Raw genomic sequence first — 23,018 nt, forward strand, 5'->3', positions numbered from 1 at the left:
TAATTATACAGGGGGACCAGTGCTCATACCAATGGCAATGGATGTCCAAAATAAAAACTATTTGAGTAAATTTGAAACAGAAACATTGCCATGGGATTGTTAGTTGGTGCTTTGGCTAAGAGCGCCTCGTTATGACACAACACGTCCACAGGTTCATCAAACCATTACTTACATATAAACCACTAATTGGGCTGATCTAATAATCACACGGGAATAAACTTGTGAGGGTTTTGGGTGGTGGTGGTGGTGGTGGTGGTGGTGGTGTGTGTGTGTGTGTGTGTGTGTGTGTGTGTGTGTGTGTGTTTATTCCTACAGTGTGGCCCACCTGAGTTGAATTGACCTGATTTTTTGTTTGAATGATAAGAATGAAATACATCCCTAACAAGCATAACTAATAAAGCCATGCAATTGTGACATTGTTCGAAGGATCTCAACCATAAAAACAGCATGTCTTAACATGTCTGTGCCCACCATCTATCAAAAGAATGAAAGAGAATGAACAAAAGGGGGAGAACAAAAAAACAATAGGATGAAGAAAGAAAAGAAAAGGAAAGGAAAAAATATATAAATTCCTCAAGTCGCCGCATGGGTTGAAACCGATGCTCACCATAGGATACCTTCGGAGCCTAGAAAGCTCATTTGAATGAGTTGGGAATCAAGAAGTTTCTGATTCAATAATCAGAACCGTAACCTTGATCATAACCATATCCATCATCTTGATTTCCATAATATGAGTAGTCGTTGCCATAGCCTCCCCCAGCATCATAATCTTCACCATATCCATACTTCGGACCATAGTCATCATTTTCAATTGCCTCGGATTCACCTGCTTTCTTTTTGTATTGGCCATCTGCTTTATTGCTGATATCTGACTCGACACGCTGTTTCTTTGCATTCTCTGCATTGGTCTGAAAGAACGCCAACATGAACAAAGATAAGGAGTTTGACAATGAAATTAAAGAAAAACGTATGTGGTGGAAAAGGATCAGGTGTGCCCAAATGGTGACTCCACAGCCAAAATAATGGGACCCACCTGTATTCTGTTATAGGCCACTATAAAGATGGGTCCCTATCATTTTTAGAGTTTGATTGTTGTTTCCTTTACGGTTCCTGTTGGAGCTATGATTGGTGACAACTGTCTCATCAAAAGGAGAAGCAGAGGATCTCGGTCACTTTCGCAATATACTGGGTGGCTTGAGCTAAATTTTACTGAAATGACCAAAATACCCCTTTCATTTGTTTTAAGAACAAATAAGGGTATGGTTTGTGCAAAAAGTTCGGGTGGAACTAGAAAGTTATCACCCCCCAATTAAATGCATATCAGTTTGAAACCGAAGAAAACTCACCGAGTCATCAAATAGTTTGTCTAAAACATCAAAGTTGATTTTTGAGCTAAGCCTCTGCAACCAAACCATGACAATTATCAGTAAATCTAAGAAACAAAGGCATGCAAAAATCTATAGAGATTTTATGAAAAAGATCAAGTTAATGAGACTTTTGAGGGGGGGGGGGGGGCAACAGAAAAACCTCTCATGTAGTAATATATGAAAATGGCACTTGTATCGCATGGATGGGATGGCAGAGAACGGCTTTGCCCTCATGTCCTACCTTTCGAGAAAAAAAATAAAAAAAGGATTCACCTTTCAGTAAAAGATTTCTTGCAACCAAAAACCCTTTGTTACCATTTTTTAAAAAGGATTCTGGAAATTTTTTCAAACTGACAATAACACCCTTTTTTTACTGATGGATTATTAGATATTGTGATGGATTAATTAGGGAATTTCTCTGTCCTTTTTTTTTTTCTCTGTCCTATAATGATAGTTAAAACATACAAAATGAGGGATAAGATGAGAGCCAAAAAGATGGACTAAGACATGTTACCCTTTTTTTTCGGTATCGTTATCGCATAATGTATTGCATCGTTGGGATATGGGTACACATCAGTTATCGCATGGGATATGTCGGTTGTATTGCGTAATGTGTCGCTATTATTGAGAACCATGGGAAAACACTGGGAAATTGGTCGAATTTTTCAATGAAACTCCAGTGATTGTTAAAAAAGACATCAACACACTTAGAAATCAAAACATTACAATAAACAAGTGCACATAATATGTTTCATTTGTATGAGGTCCTAATCTACACACTGTTTGATTGAACTGATGCAAGTATATTCAAAGTCTATTCATATAATTTACAAATATAAGAAGACATGTATTAAAAACAAAAGAAATACAAAACAAAACAAAAATAGACATGTGAGTAATGTGTGTGGTTGTGGCTCAGACCCCACATAGAGCTGCACGGTGGCTCAAAATCATCATCTCTATCTCCACAGGGTTTGGCATAGTAATGTAGCTTCACAAACCGACAACACTACTATGCATGGGTCATAATAGAATGGTACCAGTGAAGATACTCTCTAACATAAGTACATAACGCTGATACTCATCCTCTCCAATTTGAGGAAATTTAGAAAAAAAAATTTGAATTTCCACAGATCGGGCCCATCTTTCCCTAAATCCCAAAATTAGAGTGTATGTGATGATGATTTCATCAAACACTCTAAAATGAGGGCCAATTGACCGTAGATTGAAGTAGAATTTATATATATATATATATATATATATATATATATATATATATATATATCAATCATTTAAAAAAAAATTCTAAAGAATCCTCAAATTATCAAGAATCACTAGATCATGTTACACACATGCTTGATTTTGTGTTTGGACACAAATATTGCAACTGATTTGTGAGAAATTGGGAAATTTCGCATTTTTCCAATTTTTCACAACTCAGCCCATCTCTCCCAAATCTTGATATCGAAGCTCCAAATTCATGACTTTTCATTCAAAACATGAAGAATTATGGATTTGTAACCATTTGACACTAATTTAACATATTTATAACAAAAAAAGGATCGAAAATTGAAAATGCTCATTGGATTGAATAGGTGAGATATATTGGCACTATCTATGCATTTCATATTGCACAAGTGGGATACATGATATATCGTGGGATATATTGGTTGATATTGTCGATACTGAAAACATTGTTTGCACCGAAAGGTTTTCAAAGACAAAACCTACGTGAACCAATCTCTTTCTAAAAAATTCATAGAATGGCCCTACCTTCAGTACAGGAGTGCAACTCATAAATTATAAAATGCACAATGAAACCTATCCATACTAAAAGGTCAATCCAATCTCCTTTTAGAAACCAACAAAACCATCCAAGATTTTTGTGCATGACCCATATGTGGTGGGGCTTGCCAGATGATTGGGCTGGATCTTGAAGACGGTACCACAAGACCCAATGGGAATTGAGAAACTTTTATAAATTTCTGCTTCTAAATTAGTTTGGCAGCCAAGTATGCAAGAAGAGTTACCTTCTTTGTTAGCATATTGCGTGCTGCTTCAGCAGCAGTTTGAGCGGGTTTTGAGTTCTTTGCTTCTTCAGCTCGCTTTTGTTTCTTTTCCTGCAAGATTTAAATACAACGCTAAGTAACAATATGTCAGATGGCTATAGTGCAAAGAGAAATGTCAAGAGCAAAAATTGATCAACATCAACAATCACTTTCGGATGCACAAGCGAATTGAATTGTAAACATTCAGTTTAATCACAAGGAAATGACAAAAAGTAATGGCATTGCATGGTTTTCTAAATGATGAATCATTTTTGGAAAAAGAATCTCCAAAACTGTAGGAATAGATGAGAACTGGCAATACCTATGATCGTCTCCACAAACAGACAAGATAAGAATGTAGGTTCAGGTTGCAGCTTCGACCATTCTTTTGGTCCACTAAAATCTCCGTTATCAATGCCTTCAATTGGTTACCATGCAATACAAAAGGGGAAAAGAGGAAGAAGATGGATGGAAATCAATGGGCAAAAATATCTACCATATATAACCCCGACAGCTTTGGACACTTGTCGGCCTCGCAATTTGTTTTTGACGATCGCATGGACTTCCTGATCTCTTTGGACATTGAATGTAATTTATAAATTTGACAGTGGTAAATATGTTCTCTTACATTCTAACTAAAATTTCCCCAGTTATTCACACTAGGGGAAGTCATGTGCAATGCATGTGCACAGAAGAAGGGAGAGTTAAACCATTGGGTAGAAAATCATTTCGGAGGGTAAGGATGCAACCAATACTGTTGAGCCATCAATCTGGGGTGCCTCGACATAGGATGGACCATATAACACAAATCAAACCATGGACCACATAATAGAAATCAAACTATCCACAACAGATGGAATCCAACAGCCAAAATCCACAAAACCAAAAAAAAAGAAAACAAAAGAAAACAAAAAAAAAGAAAAAAAGAATGCATACTCAAATAAATCGAATAAAACATTCCAAACAGTGGAACCATACATCTCAAGTCAGACGTGCGAAATTGGTGGTACCTAATGGATGAGTCATAACCCAAAATCAAATAGCCAAAAAACCCCAAAATCAGATAATAATTTAATAATAATAATAAAACACCCAAAAAATGAAAAAAATAAAATAAAGAAAAAATCTTAACAATGTCTTCCTCTTCTTTTTCCTCTTGTTAATCTTTTTCTTCTAGGAGCCAAAGAGAAATGAAGAGATCGAGAGAGAAGGAAAGATTGACTAAGAGATTTTGGAAAGAGATCGATTTACAAGTTTTTCCCCCCCTTTTCCCTAAGAGGAAGAGTTAGGGATTGGGAATCCCTTCAAAACCCTATTAAATCTGTGCAGTCCATTCACCCAAAGTGGGGTGAAATCTCAACCGTTTATTGCCAAACACTAATACATTCATTTTCCAAAATGGTTTCTCCTCTCTTTTCTTTTCTTCCTCATCTCTCCCCTCATCCATTTTTTTTTTTTTCAATACAACTTGCATGAATTAGACAACTATACTGTAAATTACTGAACTCACTTCAAACCAAAAATGACAAAATTGCCACTGGGCCAGCCTGAGATTTCCTGTAAGTTCACTCTCTATTGCCAACAACAAACACACACACATGCAGACCGAACAATCAGTTATCCCTGCCTGACATGATACTATTTCACTATAAGCAGAAAGTAGCCTGAAATAGTGGTCAGCGTCTTTCAACTCCAACTTGAAGTAACATAATTCCAAATGAGAACTAATCACTGATAAGCAGAAAGTAGCCTGAAATAGTGGTCAGCATCTTCCAATTCCAATTTGAAGTAACATAATTCCAAATGGGAACTAATCACCTAGAAGCAAGAACATGGTAACTGGGCATGTAGATACATCTTTCCCACCAACATGGCATTTGTGTAGGACATCCGTACTAAGAAGATGGCAGGGCTCACCATGAAATATCATCTGGCACACAAATCAGGCTGGTCCACTCATTGGTGGACCATACCATTGGAATCAGTGGACAACCGACCATCTGACTCAACATACAGATGACCATCTAATGAGTGGATCAGCCTGATATTCAAATAAGACATCTTCATGGTGGGGCTTCCACTTGTGTGGTATTGCTGTCCTCACAAGTGGCACATGTTAGCAGGAATGATATAAGTAGATTTTTACAAAACAAAACTAGTAAGGCATTTCTTGACACCTGACAAGATGGTTGCTTAGGAAACTAATGGTGGTGGATTTTCCTTCCAGTGTAATAAGGTAAAAACTGATAGTTGTTCTCTGAATCGATTCAAAACTACATCCATCAAGAATTCGTATTAGCAATTTTTTTGACAAGGTAATGATTTAATCATCACAGATTGGAAAATCAGAACTATTGCCACGTCGTTTTCACAGGGAATTTCGATAGATTGAAATGCTACTTTTATATTTTAATATAAGTCATTAAGGTATAGAATTTTCGATTCACCATTTAGTAAAAATCAAACTCAAAAATTGATCATTGGTACTAATAGCTGAAACCTCAACAATATTGGAGAGCTAGAGATAAATGCAAATGTACACATACCTTACAACAGTAACTACAAAAGAAGATGCATGCTATGGCCATTCGTGCGAAGAGCATGTATTCAAGCATTCACCAGGAGGCTAAAATGGACATGACCTAACAGAAAAATCAAGTTCGTCCACTAATTAGGTGGGCCACGTGTACGAGATATGGCCCACATGGTGACTGAGACCTTCAGTTTTGGGCCAGTATATGCTCATGGTGGCACCCAACTGGATAAGTGGTCCTAATCATGTGTGTCTAGTTGGCACACGTGCACCAAATAACCTCTTCAATGGCTCAAGCAAGTTGCCTCAGCACTTTTCACCAAAAGAATATTGTTAGAAGAAGTGTTTTAAATAGCTACGCTATGTAGTATGTAGCTTACGCTACATAGCATAGCTTAGCCTTAACACTATGTAGGGCTGTACATCGAGCCGAGTCGAGTCGAGGTGGGCCAAGCCTGGCTCGACTCGTCCATGCTATACTTGAGTTCAAGCTCAAGCTCAACATTGAAGCTTGGCTTGTTTGCCAACGTTGTCGAGTCAAGTTCGAGTTGAGTCGAGTCGAGCTTGTTCATGTGTCATGGATTGGGCACAAGTTGCTCAAAGTCACCGAGTGAGCTGCGTGGGTTGCTTGGAGAAATCAGGATAATGAGAGAGCGAAATCAGGATAATGAGAGAGAGAGAGAGAGAGAGAGAGAGAGAGAGAGAGAAGGGGGCAGTTAATCGGGCAGAGAGTCTCGGGCAGTCAGGCTGCCTTGCTAGGTGCGGCCTACGGCGTCTGCTCATGCTCGGTAGGGTAAGGGAAGAAAGAAATAGAGGGAATGGGGATGGGTAGGGTCGGGTGGGATTTTTAGTAAAAAGTAAAAAGTTTTAACTTTTAATTTTTTTAAGTTTTTTAACTTAAAATATATATTATATATATTTAATATTAATATTATATATATATAATATTAAAATATATTCTTCGAGTCGAGCTGGAGCTTTGAGTCGAGTCGAGTTCGAGTTGAAATGCACCATGGTCGAACTCGGCTCGAACTCAACTCGAGCTTTAGAAAACAAGCTCGACTCGCGCCGAGTCGGCCTTTCAAGCCGAGTCAATCCGAGCTGACTCAAGCCGAGTCGAGCGAGCTTTTCGAGCTAGCTCGACTCATGAACAGCCCTAACGCTATGTAGCTTTTGAAATAGCCTAAAGTCGTGCGTAGCCTACACTATATGATAATTTGCATATGCTACACGCTACATAGCTCACATTTCAAGTTATTTTTCACTACAACATTAAAATCAATTAATGTTTTCAATAATTTATTACATTTTCTTATTTTTGGTAAAAATTAGTTAATCTTTTCAATGCTTTTAGTAAAATAATATAAGTAACAATCTCAAATCAGTTTTGTTGCTCTTTCTTTACCTTTATACTTCATAATTGGCATTTCCTACTACTTTAGGTTGCATTTGGTTGCACCAAATATCATGAAATTTTGTTAAATTTCATTATTAATCAGTCTAATTTGGTGCATAATACCCATGAAATTGGTGCAACCAAGTGCAACCTTGATAAAAATCTAGGAGTAGCGTGTAGCATGCTACACGCTATGTAGCCTAGCCTCACGCTTTAGAGGGATGAACGCTATGATGCACGCTATTCGCTATTTAAAACACTGATTAAAGATCATTAGATGGTAAAAGTATTGAAGAAACTCTTAAGGCCTGTTTGTTAAATGCCTAAAAATGAGTTCGGCTCATTTTATTTGATTGCAATTATATATTAGAGATCATATTCTTTCTGGAAAGGATTACAAATAATCCTGATAACAAACAATCATGATCCCTAATACATAATTACAACAAAATAAAGTAAGATGATCTCCTTTTAGGTGTTTGCCAAACAGGCCCTGGTGTATTAAGCGCAGAGAAGTTAATATTATCATGTGCAGAGATGCATGTGCGTTTAGCAAAAAACTCATTACATAATAACCAGTGTTCAAAGTATCGGTATCGCTACAAGTTTCGCTGGTTGGGGATACGGAAACAATATCGATGTCGTCGATAACCAGAAATGTGGGGAAACATGGGGAAAATGGTGGATCTTTTCAGTGAAACTTCAGGAGACGTTAAAATATACATATTTGAATATTTAGGAATAAAAATTTACAAAAAAGAATGCACACATAATAAGTTTCCATTTAGTGGGGGCATAAAAGCATATGCTATCATAAGAAACCAGTCCAACCATCCCTTCCATCCCATGTATCCATCCAACCTTCCATCCAAATATCTATCGATATTTCACAATATCAACAACACGATATTTCATTGAGAAATCGTCGATAACTGGAAAGGAAACTAAAGATTGTGGTCTTGATATTGCCTATATTGCAATATGATCGGTATCATCGTTGACAATTTGAACACCACAAATAACCATGCACCCATAAAAAATTTGAAATGGAAAGTTTTTTAATAAACATATTTTTGGCAATATTGATACATTGGCAATATTATCGAAATATCGCCAATATAGTGGTTATACAAGCGACATCTGGAATTTCCACAGTAAAAAATATTGGCGATATCAATACATTGGTGATGCTTAGCGATACATTGCCGATACCTGAAAATTCTCGGACTCCTGATGTTATCGGTATCGTTGAGCTGGAGATGGGGATAATATCAGGATACTCTGAACAATGGTAATAACTTCTTCCAACTAGTTTAAAGCCCTAGCCTCCATGGAAAAGGCAAGACAACCACGAAAAAAAAAAAAAAATCCTAAACTGCCCCCCATTTCATAAATAAATTAGTTCTGCACTAATGAATAATATTTACACACTAAACAACTTTTTGAAATAAACAACAATATTAAACACCAATGACACATTTTCAATTCTATGTTAGAAAACATCCCTCTTCGGATGCATCCAATAAAACCAATCAAGAAGTGGCCCCTGGCAAGAGGATTACACATACAAATATAGTGGTCCAAATCTATCAATAAAAAATGTTGGAAAACAATATATGAATATAAGAATTTTCCAGCCAAAATAAACCACAAGCTACAAATATTTAAATGATCAGGAGATGATAAGCTCACACTATTACCTTTCTCGATTTTGCAACAGCTGCTGCGGCTGCTGCGGCAAGTTCCTGTGCAGCGAGCATATCTCCGGAACAGTTCTCAAAATTGGCAGCATAAGCTTCCCTAGCCGCCACAGCGGCAGCTTCCTTCGCTGCTTGTTCCTGTAACATGTTACCACTTTACCTACGTTCTAGCACATCCTAAAATAACATGGATGATCAATGCTTACTGACCATGGAGCAAATGATAGTTACCTCAAGATACTCTTTGTTCATTTCTTCCCAGATAATCTTTTTATAACGCTTCTCCTCCTCATTGTGAAGGTACCCATCAACCTATTCAGCTTCAATGGTTTGTGTCATAACTCATAAACTCATGTTTAGGCACATAATGCCATTATAAAACTTATTAAAAGAGGGAAAACTACAAAGATTCCTAACAAAAGGGTAACAGAAAGATATAAAATACAGGGTACAAGAGATCCATCTCCTGTCTACAGTGAACAACAAAACAGCATATACCCCAGCTTTTGCTAACACATCTGCCACATATTCGTCTCCCTGCTGACTGTAGGAAAAACCACAGGATGGGCGTTTGCCAGGTCAGATAATTCCCCGGTAATTCTGGCCATTCTCCAAAGGCCCAATTTGGAACTCACCCAGCATATAGCATTGAAAGAATCTCCTTCCACAATTACCAGGAAGAAGCTAAAAATAGATGCCACCTGGGCAGCATGAATTTATGCATGCATGTACCGAGTGCGAGCATATGCATGAAGACAACAAATTCGAATAGCCTATGCCTAGCAGATGGAGTAGAGAAAGTAGCAAAATAGGTTATGTAATTATACTGAGTTATACATCCATGAAACGCAAGCAATTTTCACCTTGGATGGGAAGGTAAAGTTGCAGAAAGCTGTTGATATGGTTAGATTGCATACCTCAACATCATCAATATCAGAAAGGCTTTCTGATTCATCAACTCCTATGCTGCCAGTGTCCTGATGTGCTTGTGATTGGTCAGAAGCAACGCCATTAACTGCCTGTTTTATTTTTGCAGCCCCTGAAAGAGGATGTATTCTCATACAGTCTTGAAAATTTCTACTATTAAATAACACAACATGTTGAACCTTTTACATGAGATTGTCCATCATGAACTGTAGAACTATGTAATACGCCGATACCTTCAGACTTCAAAGAGGTGTCTAGTTTGTTCTTGATTACATCTTGTTGAAGCTTGGAAGACTCCACTTCTTTCTCATTCTAAAAAAGGAAGAGAAATCAATGAGGAAAAAGGTGATTGGTTATTCTAATTTTAATATTTCCATTATACGTAGCAACAAATGTACGAAGCATTTCAAACGCATGCCACAATAAGGCATAATGAAGAATAGCTAGATGAACTCAGACAAATGATAGAAACATCAGTAATTCTGTAAATGAATGAAATCTGGGACTTAAATAAGAGAAAAGTGCAGATAACTAAGGGCTCAAATGATCTCATGAGAACTTGGTGACAATGATATGAATCTATACATGCGTAAAGGATGAAAAAAGGAAAAGATGTCACTAACTTATTGACTCTTGATTAATACCACATAAGAAATATGAACAGGAAATTACGAAAACAACAAAATGGAGTTAGGATTCTATTTCGCCATCAATTCAACATTATGTTTAAACATGAAAGAACTTTTGAAAAAGCAGGATTCCAGGTAAAACAGAATTACAAATGTAAGAGGGGTATTCCAGTTAGTGTTCTTTTTTTTTTTTTCCCAGATCCATGAAAGAAAAAAAAGCACAGAGATTTATATACATTGTTGAAACACCTTGGAACTTCACCTTGCCCACAAAAGCCTTCCCCAAATGGCCCTAAAGATCATGCTTAGCACTGAGGTAATCAGTTTTGGCTTTGAATACCCCAAGGCTACTATTCATCTCTTGAACAGGCCATCAAACAGCTCATTCAATCCATGCTTTCCATCTAGAAAGTCCACTCTTGCTAAGAAAACTTCAGAGTCATCTAGCCTTTTCAGTTCTAACGACGTGTTCAGAATGTGATTTCTCCTCGATTAGTTCAGAACATCCAATGACAGCATCCTTGCAATGGAATAAAGTGCAGTTTCAATGAAATAAATCTCAAACACTACTCTTCACAAACTTAACGTTTTCCCCATCAAGAACATTTATACAACATGTGACCACACTCCTATTGTCTCACAAGTACCATCAGGGTGCCAAAATGGTCAAGCACAGACAAAATACAAAGGCAGGAGTGATGCTTGATGGTTGAAGGTCTAGAGAAGTGATAGATGGATTTGTTGTGGACATTCCTAGAGGCAATTTATGCTAGAAAGGCATGGCTGCCCTATCTTGTTGAGAGAGGGCTATCAAAACTTCTGTATAAGACCAGAAAAGGATTAGAAGAAGATTTAGCAAATTGATCTTTGATCCCTCTACTCTTCTTAACTTTTGAATAATGAATTAACTGCCAGTGTTCAAGAAAATGTCCCTTGTGGTGCTAGTCGAAGACAACAGAAATGGGGTGAATGTTGAACAGGAGGTTTGGAGGAAAGCTCTAGAGTGTAGAGGTCTAAAACTTAGCACACCCCAAACAGATATTTGGAATATGACTTTACTATGAATAGTTATAGATGTGAGGCTTTAGTTAACCATCACCAATATCATCCCAGCCTTTCTCCAGCAAATTGGGATCAGTTTTAAATGGCCCATTGGAAAATTTTCTACGGTCGCAGGCCCATCGTATCAAATAATAAACGCGTGCACTCATATTGGCACCAAGAGATGCGTATGAACCACCATCCAACCAAAAGTGGTAAGGAATGCTCAAGTAGTTGGCTGCAACAAGTAGCAAGAAGCTCATGATGAATGTTTACCAAATACCGCTCACATGCCAACACGATAATGCCCAATATTGCACTTTTAGGCAAACTATTGCAATTTTCAAATAATTAAGTTCTAAAGCATGCAACGCCAAACAAGCTCTCCAAGTATGATGTCAACCACAATATCCTGATAGTCATGAGAACCAAACAACGATTTCATGTAAATACACCACCAAACAGCAAACATTATGGTATGAGTGTCTCCTCTCTTGAATATGATCCTCATAGCTTCTATTTACATCTCAATGACATAGATACTTCTTAGTACATCTCCCGGCTGCTTAAGACAACAACCTACTCTAATATGCAGAATCACCTCAATGCATTTCAAGTTAATATGGTGATCCAATTAATGGGCTTGAAAATGCAATACATACTTCCAATCTAAAGTGAACCGAAACATGTTGGGGGCCTTAATGCATAATTTTGGGACGATAAACAGCCACAACTCGCTTCCCCATCAATTCATAATGAGTAAATATGATGAAAATAATGTAGCATTTCTATGTTGCTTGTTGCTATTAGTGGGTGATATTCTGATGCAAGACCCACTTGTTATAAAAGCTCGAACTGTTAGAGTATGGCGAATTAATCCCCTTATCTCATAGCCCAGGCCCCACATCTCATAGGTTAGGACCTCAACCGAACCCCCCTCATAGGCTCGTGGGCCCCAAATCACATGGGCTACCCACCCCGAGTGTGTCCCCGCATCCCACGAGCTACCCCACTCGAGCCCGGTATGAAATGTCATTGCATTAATCACCCCCGGTGAGGAGTCTTGAACACGAGACCTCCCTCGTGAGCCCCAAATCACATAGGTCACTCACCCCGAGTGTGTCCTCGCATCCCACCGGCTACCCCACTCGAGCTCGGTGTGAAAATGCCCCTGCATTAATCACCCCTGGTGAGGAGTCTCGAACACAACACCTCTCGCTCTGATACCAATTTGATGCAAGACAATTAACCACTTGCTCTAAAAGCTCGAACTGTTAGAGTATGGCGAATTAATCTCTTTATCTCATAGCCCAGGCCCCACATCTCATGGGTTAGGACCTCGGCCGAACCCCCCTCGTGGGCTCGTGGACCCCAAATCACATGGGCCGCCCACCCCCAGTATGTCCCCACATCCCACGGGCTACCTCACTCGAGCCCGGTGTGAAATGCCCCTGCATTATATTCTTTTCTTATGATCTTCATGTTTTGGTATCAAATTGTTTCTTTTACATTTTGTTATAGCATCTTGTTCACTTTCAATGTAAAAAGCATCTACATCTTTTTTTTAGGTTACACTTGAATCTCAAAAGGGGTTAGCTAGGACATCTTCTACAAACTCAAAACATTACGATTCATCTCATCTTTTAAGATCGGTCCCTAGACTTTCAGCTCGGGTTTCAACAGTCTCGTGGGGATCTAAATCAATTTAGGCTGACCTTCTGCAATGCCCATTACGAGTCTTGCCTTGATTGCTCTTTACAAATTACAACCATATGAGGTTAACAAACTCCTAGAGCCCCTAATGGATTTGGGTTTAAAGTCTAATCACAACTTAACTAAAATGGTGGGAGACATTCCAGAGATCATGAGCTTCTACAAGATGTTGATTGAGTGTCTTCAATCTGATGCAGATACAGGATTTTCAATCGATTGACAACAGTTTTGATTGAATCAAGGAAATCTCGAATTTCCCAGTTTTAGACCTATTCGATTGATTGATCATCAAGGCTCGATCGATCAAGATAATTCCAAAAATATGAGTTTGCTCTTTGGACACTTTCGAGCATGTTTGATCAAATCGAACATGTGGCGTCGATCAATCGACAGTGCGCGCAACTTTCTGCGTAAGTGTGCAATTTTATTTCTAATTCTGTAACCAGGTTATATAAACCATGTTATTACGGGATTAGGGTTTATCTCATGTTGTGCTAGAGAGAGCTGGGGTTTTGAGAAGGGGAATTCGTCTGAGAAGACAAGGGTTTTAAATATGTAAGTTGTCCATCTCTTGTAACTTTCTGTTCATAGTAGATTCGTTGTCACTTGGTGCCATGATTTTTTCCTACAAGGGTTTTTCCACGTAAAATCATTGTCCTCCGTGATTGCTCAAATTTTCCGTTTCTTTGGTGCGTGTTTGATCCGCTCAAAGGTTGCTTCCGTGCCTAATGTGTGGCAGTTGCACACAATAAGTGGTCTCAAAGCGTAGGTTTTACGTTGGGTTGTTTAGATAAAATCTTAGAATGGGATCGAATGGATCCGAATGTGAAGTTCGAAACGGAGAAGTTTACAGGTAAAAATAACTTTGGTTGAAGATGAAAGCCCTCTTAATTCAACAAAGGGTGTCGCAGGCACTCATTGGCAAAGCGAAACGTCACAAATCGATGAAAGAAGAGGATTGGGATGAACTTGATCAAAGGGCAATTTAACGCAATTCAATTGTGCTTAGCCGATAAAGTCATTGATAATGCTATTAATGAGACGACTACCGCAGGCCTATGGGAGAGCATCTACAGGACGAAGTCGCTCTCCAATCGCCTATATCTAAAGAGACAGTTGTACACTCTAAAGATGGCGGAAGGGTCGAGTCTCTCAGAACACATCAACGTCTTCAACAAACTAGTTTGCAAATTGACAAGTGTTGAAGTGAAGATCGAAGAATACAAAGCCCTAATATTGTTGACGTCCCTTCCAGATTCCTACGAGAATCTAGTGGATACTCCGTGCCATGGTAGGGATTAGTGTTCGAAGTATCCGTATGACTACAAATTTCGCTGGCCAGGGATATGGAAACAATATCGATATAACTGATAACTAGAAGTGTGGGGAAACATGGGAAAAATGTTGGAATTTTCAGCGAAACTTTAGGATGTGTTAAAATGTACATACTAGCATATTTAAAAATAAAAAAATTTGCAAAAAAGAATGCATATATAACAAGTTTCCATTTAATGGGGCCTTAAAAGCATGTGTTGTTGTAAGCAATCAGTCCAACCATCCCATCCGGCCTATTTACCCATCCAAACATCCATCGATACTGCAAAATATCAACAACATATGTTATTTCACCAAGAAATCATCAACAATTGGAAAGGAAACGAAAGATTGTAGTCTCAATATTGTGCATGTTGCGATATCGATAATATCGAGATATTATCAATATTATAAATGATAAATTGAACACTATATACAACCATGTGCCCATGAAAAAAGAAAAAATATTTTTTTTTCTAATAAACAAAATTTTGATGATATCAATACGTTAGCGATATTATTGAAATATCGTCAATACAATTATGATACAAGCATTATCTAGAATTTACATAGTCAAAAATATTGGTGATACATTGGCGATATTGATGCATTGGCAATACAAGTGACACCTAGAATTTACATAGTTGAAAATATTGGCGATTACATTAGTGATATTGATACATTGGCGATACTTAGCGATACCTAAAATTTTTGATACTACCAGTGTTATCAATATCGCTGAGTTGGAGATAAAGATATTATCGAAGAAACTTTGATAATATCGAAGATAATTCGAACATTGGTAGGGATACCTTGGACATTGATACCGTAATCTATGCCCTTAAGTCGAATCAACAGAGAAGGAATAACGGTGGGGAAGGTACTTCTGCAGGGGCACTGGTTACAAGGGGTAGACCGTCTAAACAAGAAAAGGGTAAGTTGCGATCGAGGTCCAAGTCGAAGGGCCAAGGGAAGTTGAACTGCTAGAATTGGAGCAAGATAGGACATATGAAGGACTGCACAAATCCCAAAACCCAAAAAGACGAGAATTCAGATAATTCACCGAAGGACGCCAATTCAGCGGAATCCAGGGAGGAGACAAGTGGCTGCGACGTATTGTCTATGTCCAAGGTCGGACACTTGTATAACGAGTAGATTTTGGATATGGGGGCATTGTGTATCACATGTGTCCTCATCGGAGTTGGTTCGTCACGTACAACGAGCATGATGGCGAACTAGTTCTTATGTGCAACAATCATGCCTATAAGATGATTGGAATTGGATCAGTTCGTATAAGAATGTTCAATGGGGCGGAGTGCACTCTGATGAATGTGAGGCACATTCCGGACCTAAAGAAAAATATGATATCTCTAGGAGCTCTTGAGGTACTCGATTGTAAATTCGCAGGGCATGAAAGTGTCCTGAAAGTCTCGAAGGGGGCACTCACGATTATGAAGGCACAGAGGAGAGGAAACCTTTACAGGTTGATCGAGAGCACTGTGTCGAGTAGAGCTACAACATTTGTAGTGGAATTCACATTAGCACGTGTGTGACATGGGCGCCTAAGCTACATGAGCGAGCGCGTTGTGAGGGTACTGATTAATCGTGGTTTAAGATGTACGCGAGCATTGCATATACGGTAAACAATCAAGATTGTCATTTAAAACTGGGAAGCATATTAATAAAGGACAACTTGACTATGTCCATTCTGATATGTGGGGGACGTCGCTCGTTGTTTCTAGAGGAGAGTCATCATTATTTGTAATATTCACTGACGACTTCTTTAGAAAAGTGTGGGTTTATTTTCTAAAACATAAATCCGATGTGTTTGCTACTTTCAAGTCATGGAAGGTTATGGTTGAAAAACGATTAGGGCGGAAACTAAAAGTTCCAAGTATAGATAATGGCGGAGAGTTTACTTCAAAAGAATTTAATCAATTTTGTAAGAACGAGGGGATCATGAGGCATAACACAGTTAGGCATATATCAAAGCATAATGGTGTGGCGAAGCATATGAATCAGACTCTTTTAGAAAGAATCTGAAGTATGTATGTTATGTTGTGTTAGGAAATGAGCTATGGCCTGAGGTTGTTAACACGGCTTGTTATTTAGTGAATCGTTCCCCGTCTACGCCGATTGATTGCAAAATTCCAGAAGAAGTATGGAGTGGTTAGGAAGTTGACTACTCAAGGCTGCGGATATTTGATTACAATGTTTACTCTCATGTACCATCAGTTAAGAGAGAAGCTAAACCAAATGGCGAAAAAGTGTACATTTTATCGGGTATAATGATGGATTGAAAGGGTACAGATTGTATAACTGGGTTTCATATAAAATCATATTTAGTCGTGACGTCAAATTGATAAAGGTTCCTTATATTGTAAGGATGAGCACAAGGTAAACAAAAAATCGGTTGTTAATGTTGAAACACCTGAAATAGATGAACCGCAGGAAGAGCTACATGAAGAGGTGGTAACACCACTTGTCAGGAGTAATCCACCGAGAAATCGCAGATTACCGATGAGATACAGGGATGCTTCAAAAGTTGTATTTGCCCTCATTACGGATGAAGGTAGAGCTGGGCATTTCAGATCCGATCCGGTGGATCCAACCCGATCCGAACCGATTCGAACAGAACCGACTGTATGGATCGGTCAGGATCGGGTAGCCCCATCCAGATCCGAAATATTTTCAAGTCAAGTTTGGATAAGACCTGTTCCGACCCGACCCAATCCGGAATCCGATCCAATTGGATCTGATTCGGACCGATCCGATCCGGACCAGATTTATTAGGCTATATATATATATATATATATATATATATATATATATATATATATATATATATATATATATATATATATATATATATATATACACACACACACACACACACACACATACTTATACCCGGCCTGTTTTTCTATCGCCGAACCCTAAATCCCCAAATCATCCCTTCTCTACCCTACCCTACCCTACCCGCACCCGAAGATATCAATTACTAAGGGCGTGTTTGATTTCCGAGAGCTTGGGTAAATACCCAGGAAATGGGTAATTATTACCATTTCATCCGTTTGAAAATCCAGGGAAACTTCGGCATTGGGAACCGGTTCAAATAGCTAATTAAAAATTTTGAACCTCAAGGTAATGTATATGATATATCAATTCCATCCATATGTTTTAACAAAATATTTTGAGGCATGAGCCAAAAAATGAGGATGATCCAACACACAGGTGGCCCACACCAAAGGAAAAAGTGGCCTCACAAAGTTTTTAATGGTAAGTATTCGATTCCTGTTTTTGTATGGTGTGGTTCACTTGAGTTTTGGATATACCTCATTTTTTTGCTCATACTATAAATTCAAAAGGCATAATGGATGAACGGTGTGGATAAGCGAAATGCATCACAATGGGACCCATATATATTTTGTAATGTTTTAGGTTTTCGTGCCAAAAAGTAAGTAGTGCTTGTAAATTCACAGGGAAATAATTATTACTCTTTTCCCTGGTATTTACCAGTTCACTGGAAAATTAAACAGGCCCTAAGTGTCTTGCAGAGTGCATGGATGATTTCTGTGTAGCTGAAATTTCAATTCTAATGATTTTTGCAGCAATCCTCAGGAACGAAGTGGGCTGGTTTGATGAGGAAGGGAGCAATTCCAGCCTCGTCGCGGCTCGCTTAGCAACAGTTGCAGCCGATGTGAAGTCCGCCATTACTGAGAGGATTTCTGTGATATTGCAGAACATGACTTCGCTTCTCACCTCCTTCATTGTTGCTTTCATCATTGAGTGGCGGGTGTCTCTCCTTATCCTTGCAACCTTTCCTCTCCTGGTACTCACTAATTTTGCACAGGTAAGCTGCTTTCCACTTAAGAGATTCCATTCTGAATAGGTAATGTTTTTTTTGTTTTTTTTTTTGGAGAAATGCTCTACTTGAAGTACTGATCTTAGTTGGGGCAGTGTTTTTTATAGAATGTCCACATGATAGCTACCATGTGAGGCTTCACTCTCACCGTCAATGGCACACGTGTGACCAAAATCAAGAGAGTGCAATCATCAAGTGAGTCATACATGTAGCTGTGATGTGGGCCTCGATGTCATCATCTTCATCCCAATCTAATGTCTCCCACCACTCCTTCTCCCCTAACATCTCGCAGCGATAAGACACCTTGCGCACCCCTTTGCAGTGGCAGAAACTATAAAAAATGGACCGATCCGAATCTGGCATAATCCGATCCGACTCGGTTCTCCTGGCCGAGTCAGACTCGGATCGGTTCATGCCAGTATGGGTTAGGATCGGATCGAGTCAGATGACCCGGACTCGGTCCTGGATCGGACCGAGTTTGGGTCAGGCCATGTAGAACTCGGACCGACTCGAGTTGGGGCCCAATCCGATTCAACTCGGTCCAATGCCCAGCTCTAGATGAAGGAGATCCGTCTACCTTCCAGGAAGCATTAAATGACCGAGATGTTGAGAAGTGGATAGCCGCGATGCATGATGAGATGGATTCTTTGTACAAGAATGAAACATGGGAGCTGATGGAGATACCTGTTGTAAGGAAAATGATCAATTATTAAGTGGATTTTCCGCAAGAACTGGATAGGTACAAGGCGAGATTGGTTGTGAATAGCTATGCTCAGAAAGAAGACGTCAACTTCAATGAGATATTCATGCCTGTGGTCAAGCGAGTATCTATCATATTTGTATTGGCGTTGGTTGCGCAATACAATTTGGAATTAGAACAGTTGGATGTGAAGACTGTTTTTCTACATGGGGAACTAGAAGAACAAATCTACATGAAGCAACCTAAAGGGCTTGACGTACAGGGAGCAGAGAATAAGGTTTGCAGGTTGAAGAGGCAATTGTACAGCCTCAAACAATCGCCTAGGTAATGGTATAAAAAGTTTGATTATTTCATATTGAGCCAATAAGAAGTGAGTTCGATCACTGTATCTATTTCGGATCACTAAGTCATGGGGAATTCATAATTCTGGTATTATATGTTGATGATATACTTATCGCCAGCCATAACATGTCCAAAATCAACATATTAAAGGCTCAACTATCTAGGACATTCGAGATGAAAGATATGGGTGTTGCGAAAAAGATTCTCAACATCGACTTACACAGAAACAGTGAAAGGAGCAGGCTATGGTTGTCTCAAGAGAAGAATCTCGAGGTCTTTGATCAAGTTCGGACTTAATATGGCTAAAACGGTTAGCACACCCCATGCTGCTCATTTTTTGCTTTTTGCAAAACAATGTCCTACTTCAGAGGAAGAAATGCAGTATATGTCTCGTGTGCCTTACTCAAGCGTAGTTGGCAGTCTTATGTATACCATGATTTATATGAGATCGGATATTTCACATGCAGTGGGTGTTGTGAGCAAATGCATGTCAAACCCCAGTAAGCAACACTGGGAGGCAGTGAAATGGCTACTTCGTTACATACAAGATATGATAGGCTACGTCTTGTCATTCAAAAAATCTGAGCAGAAACTGATAGGCTACGTAGACGTTGATAATGCGGACAATAGAAGGCCGACTTATGGTTACTCGTTTGTGTTAGCAGGTGGAGCGATTAATTGAATGTCGAAGCTTCAATATGTGATTATTCTTTCCACAACCGAAGCTAAGTATATGGCAATGACAGAAGCATTGGAGAAAGAAGTTTGGTTTAGAAGTATAATGAATGAGTTGGGGCTTTAGCAGGAAGCCATGCATGTGCATTGTAACAGTGAACGCACGATCAAGTTGGCAAATAACTCAGTATACCATTCCCAGACTAAACATATTGATGTGCGTCATCACTTTATCCGACAAATGTCAGAAGAAGGCATTGTTACTCTTGAGAAGATTCACACTAGCGAAAATCCATATGCTTACGAAAGTGATTCCTACAAAGAAGTTCAGGTTTTGCTCCTCTGGGCTTGACAAAGGATGAATGCAGACAAGTGTGCACATGAAGTGACGATGGGGCTATGAATAAATTTAGAGATTATGATAACAGCTTGTGAAGATGTAAGATTGAAGCCATGGTAGAGATTGTTGATTGAATGCCTTCAATCTAATGCAGATACAGGATTTTCGATCGATCGACGACACTTGTCTCTAGACAATTTTGAACCTATTCAATTGATCGATCATCAAGGCTCGATCGATCAAGATAATTTCGAAAATATGGGTATATGGGTTTGCTCTCTAGACACTTTTGAGCATGTTCGATCGAATCGAACATGTGGCGTCAATCGATCGGAGTCGATTGATCGACTGTTCAATCGATGGTGCGCGCAACTTCTGCATAAGTGCACAGTTTTGTTTCTATTTCTGTAATCGGGTTATATAAACCACGTTATTGTGGGATTAGTGTTAATCTCACATTGTGCTAGAGAGAGCAGGGGTTTTGAGAAGGGAAATTCATCTGAGAAGACGAGGGTTTCAAATATGTAAGTTGTCCATCTCTTGTAACTTTCTGTTCATGGTAGATTCTTTGTTTGTTGGTGTCATTGTTTTCCACGTAAAATCGTTGTGTTCTCTGTGATTGCCCAAAATTTTCGTTTCTCTAGTGCGTGTTTGATTCGTTCAAAGGTTGCTTCTACGCCTAAGTGTGGCGGTTGCACACAACACAAGATGCATTCAACGAACAATTCAAATGCCAATTTCCATTTACACACAATGACAAAAATCCAATAAAGGAGTATATATTACCAACATTTGCATGTTTCATAGCCGGCTATATCCATATAACTGAGGCATATTTGATACATATGGTATGCATTGTTTTTACTTTTTCACTTCTCTACTTTCTACTAAGTAAATTTTAAGATGCACAAGCACCCACACACATGGACACTCACATACACGGGGAAGAATGTTAGCCTTAAGAGACCTTCATCAATGAATGTGCTCATTAATTCAAGTTGTGTTCGGTAGAACAATTACTGATCGCGTAGGCCACTACTTGAAACCTAGACCAGTTGGATGATCTGAAGTTATAACCATGCAAAAAATCATCCTACAATATCCATTAATTGGATGGTGAATAAAATTTGGGCCCAAAAGGTTGAAAAGAATAGCCAGAATTGTATTGGCTACTTTGGAATGGTTGAAAATATTGTTTTGGGGCAAAAGCCTATCCAAGAGGTTGCTATGCTAATGGATGGCTCAATTGGCATATTCAACGGTGAGGGGTGGTTAAAGACCACTGAAGATTGACATTTTTCACCAACACAGTGAAGTGTGACAACACCCATATAGACACACATGTATATACGTATTTATGTATCTGTATACGAGAATTATCACAAACAAATGTTATATGGTACAACAAATAATTTCCCCTTCAAATTAAAACGAATATTCTGAAAGAATCCTTTCAAATATAAATCTAGGAGGAATCTTCCCCATTGTATTACAATTTACAAGAGTTGTATACACACACAGACACGCACGAGCACATAGACCACTGCATTGTCATCACAGCCATGTCCAAGCTACCTGGGAACAGCTTTACACCTAATAGCAACTCTCCTCCTTTACACAAGCTGGGACCAGCAAGTACAATCACTACCAATCGAAGTTGCAAATCGTCAAAAACATAATACCTGAATTTCATTTATACTTCAGCAGGATGGGCGCAAAGAAAAATCCATATCTCAGTAAGCATACATATATAAATATATGGGGCATGACTTCAATCCACAATACGCACCATGAGTTGGTGCTCACAGACAAATGATTTAAATATCCGTATTGATGCATGTATCGCACCCTTGGGATATGGAACATACTGGCAGCATCCATGGGAAATATTGCATATAGTAGAGAAGGCATCACTGTTTGAGGGGAGCATTGGGATATGATGGAAGTTTTCAATAGAACCTCGGAATATGTTGAAAGAGGCATGATTAGACACTAGGACCCAAAAGATCACAAAAACAAGTATGCATAACAAGTTCCATTTGTATGAGGTCCTAAACAATGTGGTCTGACAGAAGTGGTGTAATTATATCCAAATGGGTTCATATAATTCATAAATAATACAATACAAGTTTGCAAACAGACTCCCCCAAACAAATTTGGGAGAAAATGAATTTTTGTGCAGTTTTTTGTGATGTTTTTTTAAATTTCCAGCGGGGGAATGTATTGCATGTATCAACAATATGGGTGACTTCTATGAAGGGTTTTTGGCAAAAAAACACAACGTATCAACATATCGGGATATACCAGTGATGCATTGCATTTTTTTTGTGAATACAGGGAAATTTAATAACTCCCCCCCGTGACTCGGCGCATGCGATATTGATAGTATTGGTTGATACTATCGATATTTAAATCACCACATATGATC

General features: G+C 38.7%; 1 protein-coding gene across 4 annotated transcripts in view; it reads right to left on the bottom strand.

The window, feature by feature from the left end:
* Positions 1-326: 326 nt before the first annotated feature.
* Positions 327-23,018, bottom strand: part of LOC131234690 (transcription factor IIIB 60 kDa subunit) — a 49,382-nt gene continuing 26,690 nt past the window's right edge. For 3 of the 4 annotated variants that reach the window (XM_058231619.1, XM_058231618.1, XM_058231620.1), the window contains 7 exons: positions 10,205-10,283; positions 9,962-10,083; positions 9,276-9,356; positions 9,045-9,182; positions 3,398-3,487; positions 1,347-1,400; positions 327-908 (listed from right to left, as the gene is read on the bottom strand). In XM_058231619.1, the coding sequence (XP_058087602.1) occupies positions 672-908; positions 1,347-1,400; positions 3,398-3,487; positions 9,045-9,182; positions 9,276-9,356; positions 9,962-10,083; positions 10,205-10,283 (801 nt within the window). In that variant the 3' untranslated portion in view covers positions 327-671. Of the gene's footprint in view, positions 909-1,346; positions 1,401-3,397; positions 3,488-8,556; positions 8,666-9,044; positions 9,183-9,275; positions 9,357-9,961; positions 10,084-10,204; positions 10,284-23,018 lie in introns of all 4 variants that reach the window. The other variant, XR_009165743.1, reaches the window with a different exon arrangement.

The sequence above is a fragment of the Magnolia sinica genome, chromosome 19 (assembly GCF_029962835.1).
Source record: "Magnolia sinica isolate HGM2019 chromosome 19, MsV1, whole genome shotgun sequence".
In the NCBI taxonomy this organism is placed as follows: domain Eukaryota; kingdom Viridiplantae; phylum Streptophyta; class Magnoliopsida; order Magnoliales; family Magnoliaceae; genus Magnolia; species Magnolia sinica.